This window comes from Asparagus officinalis, chromosome 8, assembly GCF_001876935.1.
Source record: "Asparagus officinalis chromosome 8, Aspof.V1, whole genome shotgun sequence".
Taxonomy (NCBI): domain Eukaryota; kingdom Viridiplantae; phylum Streptophyta; class Magnoliopsida; order Asparagales; family Asparagaceae; genus Asparagus; species Asparagus officinalis.
Genome location: NC_033801.1, coordinates 106,048,237 through 106,054,745, shown reverse-complemented (window position 1 = coordinate 106,054,745; position 6,509 = coordinate 106,048,237). Strand labels below are relative to the sequence as shown.

At 35.5% G+C, this 6,509-nt stretch overlaps 1 protein-coding gene across 1 annotated transcript in view; it reads left to right on the top strand.

Annotated features, from left to right (window-relative positions):
- The window catches only part of LOC109820223, a 13,634-nt gene extending 8,989 nt beyond the window's left edge, over positions 1–4,645 (top strand). The window contains exons 7-8 of the mRNA XM_020386335.1: positions 614–790; positions 3,287–4,645. Coding sequence (XP_020241924.1) covers positions 614–790; positions 3,287–4,045 — 936 coding nt within the window. The 3' untranslated portion in view covers positions 4,046–4,645. The remainder of the gene's footprint in view (positions 1–613; positions 791–3,286) is intronic.

The following is a 6,509-nucleotide window of genomic DNA, read 5'->3' as shown; positions in this document are numbered from 1 at the left end:
ATATAAGGTAGGCAGAAGATTTGTCTCGAAAACAACCTAAGTAGCAACCAAACACTGGAGGATGTTTGGGTTTTTTTTTCTTTTTTTTTTTTTGGGGGGGGGGGCAGTGGGGGGTGGGGGGGTGGGTAGATTCACTCTAACGGGCTTGCATATATTCCTCACAATTTTATTTGTTGCAATAGTGGCATCTAATCTCTGAGACCCGTTCCTGAGGTGGTGATCCTGTTGATTACTGGAATCATTAGGTATCATGAACCTGCCACGAAACTGCTTAACCGTAGTAAGAATTGTTATATAGATTCACATAATCTTATATTCAGTATATATAACAATTTTTACAGAAAATTTTAGCAACTTACGTCTATCTCTAAAATTTCTGGAATACTCGTCATAGATGAAGGAACAATCATCGGTTCATACCCACCCCCCCAACCCCCCACCTGCTTTCCCCCCAAAAAAAAAAAAAAAGAAAAAAAAAAAATAAACCCAACATCCTCCAGTGTTTGGTGCTACTTTATGTTGTTTCGAGACAAATCTTCTGCTACCTTATATTCTTATTGTTTTATTTAAGAATAACGACATATTGTATTTATGGAGGATGTTTCTTGGACAGGTAACAGCATCTGCTTGGCTGAATGACCTAAGAACTCAAATTGAAAGAACTAGAATTCTAAGCACTGTTTACCGTTCTGCCTCTGCCTTGGGGTCACGTCTTCCAACAATTGCCAGTGCCAAGGCTAGAGTAGCTGGGGCAGGTGCAATCCTCCGACCGGTCTCCAGTGGAACACAGGTAACTTTTATCTGCTTTTTAAAATTTGTTCGTGTATCACATTTGCTTTTGAGTAGACTAGGAAAAGATGAGCGTCTGTCACATATAACTAATGAAATTAATAAATTATGCTCGTAAGAGCATATTATGTGGATTTTAACTAGTAGGAAACAGAAATACTTTTTTGGGAGTTCAAACATTCTCCCTCCTAAATCGAGCTACTTGCTGTCTCCTAATGACTTAACCTGTTTATGTTAGCATGCTCCTCTATAAACTGACAAAATTATATATGAATTAACTACCTCGGATATTAGAGTATAAATGGATTGGATATGGGGAATGTATGCATCATCATATCTGTATTTGTTTTCTTTTAGCATATAAGGATGTAAATCCAACTAATGATCAGAGGTATTGCTATGCTGCAATTACATAATGACCCAGATACACCAAATATTGTAATTTTGAGCAACTTTTTATATATGAAAGGTGGGCCATATGAATAATGAAATAAATAATTGTACTAGGGATGGGAATGGATAGGGTGAGATCTCATCTTATATACAAATTCCTTTTAACATTATCGTAATAGGTGAGGCATATGTTATAATTACCCTACACCATGGTGTAAAGGAATTTTTCTTTAACCTTTAGTGTAAACTGGTAAAATGGTAAAATTTAAAAAAGTGTTGATTGCACATAGACCCCTGTAGTATCATTGTTTTGAACTTACTTACCCATATAGTTTCATTGTTGCAGATAGGCCTGGGTTAAAAATTTGACTCTTTTAACCTTCAAATAAGCTCACTAATTTCTATCAACTTTCATGTAGGGTAAAAGAGTAAAAATTTGACCAACTGAGTTCAACCTGCATCAATGAAATTATAGGGCTAGTAAGTGCGAAACAGCAATACTACAGGGGTCTATGTGCAATTAACCCTTATATATATCATATTTAATAAAGTTTCTATTTAATATATATATATATATATAACTATATATATAGTTGAGAGAGTAGAGAGAGAGAGAGCAGAGTAGAGACGAGAGAGAATTAGGAGTACTGGCTTGGTACCAAACACAAATTTGTCGTGCTTCGGTAGTGTACGGCTGGCCACAATCCCCTCCACCTCATTCACAATGGAGGGCACCACATTCATCATGCGCGCTTTGAGGAATGCCATGGGGATATGCAATCATTTTGAAATGATGAAGCGGGGATTATGTCCACCTCATTAGCACAAGCACAACTTTTTGTGCTTCGGCGTACCAAGAGTACTCATTTTTCTGCCATTATATATATATATACATATTATATATATCACTATATATATATACTATATATATATACATATAATATATATGATGAAATACTGGAGTAACCTATTGGTACCAAAGTTTGCTTTAAAACAACTTGACGTAGTTGATTGTGGTCCTAATCCTTGCCCCTAACATCAACAGCCTTTGAAAGACTGAGAACCGCAATCAAAAACCGACCCTTCACCAACTTCAACTGTAGATGTACGGGAACAAGATTAAGGGCCACACTCATCCAAGTTGTTTTGGAGCAACCTTGGCTCACAAGTTTCTCCCATTTCTCTCTCTCATACTCTTCTCTCTCCTCTCTATATATATAATATTACTATATATATATGATATATATCATTATATTATACTAGTATTTGAACTCTATATGCAACTTGTTAAGTGGACACCAAGTCTTTATCCACCAAGTTTCTATTCATCACTTTAATATCAGATATAAAAAAGTCCATTTCCATATCATTGCACAAGGATCCCCTACTGGCAACATGAGTAGATTAGAAATTTTGGTGTGACCACTCCACCTTAAGTTAGACATCTAGGTCTTTTCTCTCTCTCTTCCTCTCCCTCTCTCTCTCTCTCTCTATATATAAGTGTATATATATATATTATTATATATATATTATATATATATATTACATATTATATGAGATAACTGCCAGTATCCTGTCATAGGAGGGGATTCCCTTCCTATGACGCCCTCTTAAAATCACCAGATGACGATTAATTGAGGATCGATCCGCTCCGTATGACTTTGATCCATTATTCCTAATAACCCCAACATACGCAAGTTTGGGATGAACATCCGCTCGTCGTCTTGACCGCTCCATCGAGCCTATGTGAAAAGTCCTCTACTTCATTTCAAAACCGTTAAAATTGCATACGAGTGATGAAGGCGTCAAACGACGACTGGTCATCCCCAACTTAGGGATGTTGGGGTTTTAGAATATTGTAATCCAAGCTTCAACGGAGGCGGATCACCATCCAATGTCGCTCAAGTCATGTGATTTTGAGAGGCTCATAGGAGGAAATCCCCTCCTACATGCACAACGAACCCATTAATCTCTCTCATCTTCCCTCTCTTCCTATATATATATATATATATATATATATATATATATATATATATATATATATATAAACATACTTGTTTTATTTCTTTTCCATATCTGGTTAAGTTTTGTACCTTTGTTTTAGGTTGTGATGAATAGAGCGCGGAATGTGGCTCAGGCTGCATGGAACCAACGGATTTCTTCTTGGACATGCATTGGACCTCGGCAACGCCCTAATACCTCCAAATCAGAGGAAAATGGTGCTAGTTCCTCTCCAAGTGCTGGCCCTATTAGCCCTTCAACCACTGAAACCCGAAGTATACAAAGAACAGAGGTTATCGCGTCTGCAGGAAACACAGGATGGACTTCAGAAGTAGAGTGCTCTCCTTCATCTTCATCACCTTATCACTCTCAAGAGATTGAGATTGATGATGAAGATACCATGAACGAGGTGGAGCTGTGGCAGCAGATAGAGCATGAGCTCAATCAACCAAGAAATGAAGAAGAGGTTGTCGATGATGAAGATGAGATGGTGAAAGAGGCCAGAGAAGAAGAGGAGGATGAGATTGCTGCTGCCTCTGAAGCAGTTGACAATGTATCTATTGAAGCAACGACAGAGATGCGTAGATTTTTTCCTGCTGGGAGAATCATGCACATTGTGCCCATTCCTCAAGAAACTGAAAGCGAGGAAGAGAAAGATGGAGACGATGATGATGGTGTTGAGAGAACTCCAAGGCTGCCAAAGTTTCGGATTTTTTTGACGCCGAGGTCTTTGTATGGTAAATTGAGGCTCTCAAGGACAATGATTAATGATCATTATATGCCGATGTACAGGAGGAATATAGAGCTAGCAATTAATGATCTTGAGAAGGATAGTTTGTCGGTGGAGGGGTGTGAATTGTGATGTTGGGTTTGTAGCTTCTGTATATTGTATACTGATGGATAGTAGGATTTTTGGCGCTGGTGCTTTTGGTATTCTGGATGTATCTCAGGAGAAAAAAAATGTGCAACTGTTGGAAAAATAGAGAGGAAAATGATCAGAGTAACACATCGATGTGAGGAAAGAAATTAGTCAGATTCCAGCACAACAGGTGTGTTTGTCTTCATTATTGGCGGTGGTGTTATTATTATTATTATTATTATTATTAGTGTGGCGAAAGGCACTAGTTTAAGTTGAAAATGAGCATTCACGATACTGTTCAGTTTTTGCACGAGTGACCGCGGGATTTAAGCACAGTCTTCTTCTGTTGAATATGTTTCGATTAATGGTCTGTGATCGATCTTGCATGCCCAATGGTGGCATACCACTCGGTGATCGATCTTTTTTTCCTTTTTTAAAATTCTTTTAGCAGATGAAACGAAAATTTCTCTCATGTAATTATGTAAGCAAGCAAAATATTGATTTACTGCAGCATGATCCTAAATCCCCTTCGCTCATTTATTTTCTTCATGACAGGGTTACAAATTTAAAAATATTACTCATGACTCCAACAATATTCTGAAATTGCCGCTAGCGTGTATACTTTGCACATTGTATTCTTATGTTATTTTCACTTCTTTTTTCCTTGGGACAAAGACATTCCATTAGAACACTTGTCCAAAAGAAAACTGTTTTCCTTGTGCATCAACGCTTGTAAGAACTACAACCTCTAAGTCACACACTTGTAACTTTTTAAAACTTCAAATTTATACCAACAATATGCACCAGGGATGTCAACTGCTAGATCACTGGATTTTGGTATTCATGCATAAATCTAGTGGTTGAAGTTCATTTAATGTACATTAAATGTCATGAACAATCTCTACAGGATACTTTCTCTGATGACCAAATATGGTAATGAAAAGATGGAGTGTTAAGCTTCCTCGTTTATGTGGTAGCACTGTAGGTAAGCAAGGGGTTAATATTGTGTCGTACGTTTGTAACTTTATACCATGCATGTGGTTAATGGTATGATTTTGAAAGCGAGTTTGTAGTTTTACTTTTATCTGCATATATAGAAGGCCGCCATGATAATGAACAAAGGCGAAAGAAGTAGAGACAGTAATTTCTTTTTTTTGCATATAGTAATAGGAAATTTATAATACATAAAGAGTTAGAATATACATTAAAAAAATTATTTTTTTATTTATTGTTAGTTAAAGTAATATTTTCTTTTCTTTAAGCATTCAAAAATATATAAAATTTATGTAGAATGATCCTAAATTTGTATAACAAATTTAATTTTTTTCATGACAATTATTATTAATGGCAGAGCCAGAAATTTTCAGTGAGGGAGTTCAAAATTTTATTAAATATGGTAACATATAATTTTTTTTTTTGCTTGCTTATTAGCATAAAAACATCATCACAAAGTAAGTCTTCGAAATTACATTTTAAATTAGAATATAGGGTTTAGAATCGTTTTTCTTCCCTTCATTTCTTAAAATTGTTTCATGGCATCTTCGTCGTCAACCGTGGTGGATCCAAGATTTATACCGGTAGTGTCTCCATGTGATTCATCATGATTGTATTTGGAACATATATTGATAATTCTACATTTTTATTCTCCTTAATGGTACTCTATGCTAATTCTAGTGGTGTTCTAAATGGTGACAAATCTAAAAATGAATAAAAAGACGTATAAAGTAGGCAATCTACTGGTGTCTTATGCACCACTTTGCCACTGCTCATCATTGTTACAAAATATTTTTTTTTCTCTCGATATAAGGCAATAAACAATCGTTCATATACTCCTCTATCTTTGGGTTTTGAATGTAATTCTTAATAATTGCCAAAAGTACACTTTCAAGACTTGTCGTTGACACCAGCAAGATTATGTCTACTTCACCAACTTGTGCATCGAAAAATATTAAGTATCCATCTTCCATTCTATCAACTTCTTAGCAAGTTTACCAATCTCTTGAATTAAAAAAAAATGTTGAATGACTAAATAAGAGATTTATTTACCAAGTTCATAAATTCAGTGCGATCTATTTTAGAAAATCTTTAGGACGAAACTTGGATAGTTGAATCAAATTTTCCTTATCAAACAAAAAAAAAATTTAATTATTTAGTTCAAGGCACATGCCACGCAAAAAAGCAATTTTATATTACAATTATCAAAATGAATGTTCAATCCTGGACATCAAAATTTATAGGTGTATTCAACTGGACACGAAGAGAAAGGAATAGTGAGGATTAAGTTTGAGAAAGTTAAATTATCTTATGCATTTTACTCCTAAATCAAGTGTTATTAGCAAATTAAGCCTATAAATTTCTTTTTTAGTAGTCTAAAAGTCAATCCCTTGATATTGATAGTGCGCATAGAGCTCGTATGCTATTACGTTGTGCCAATTATTACCCCTTGATATTAGTACTAGCAAACACT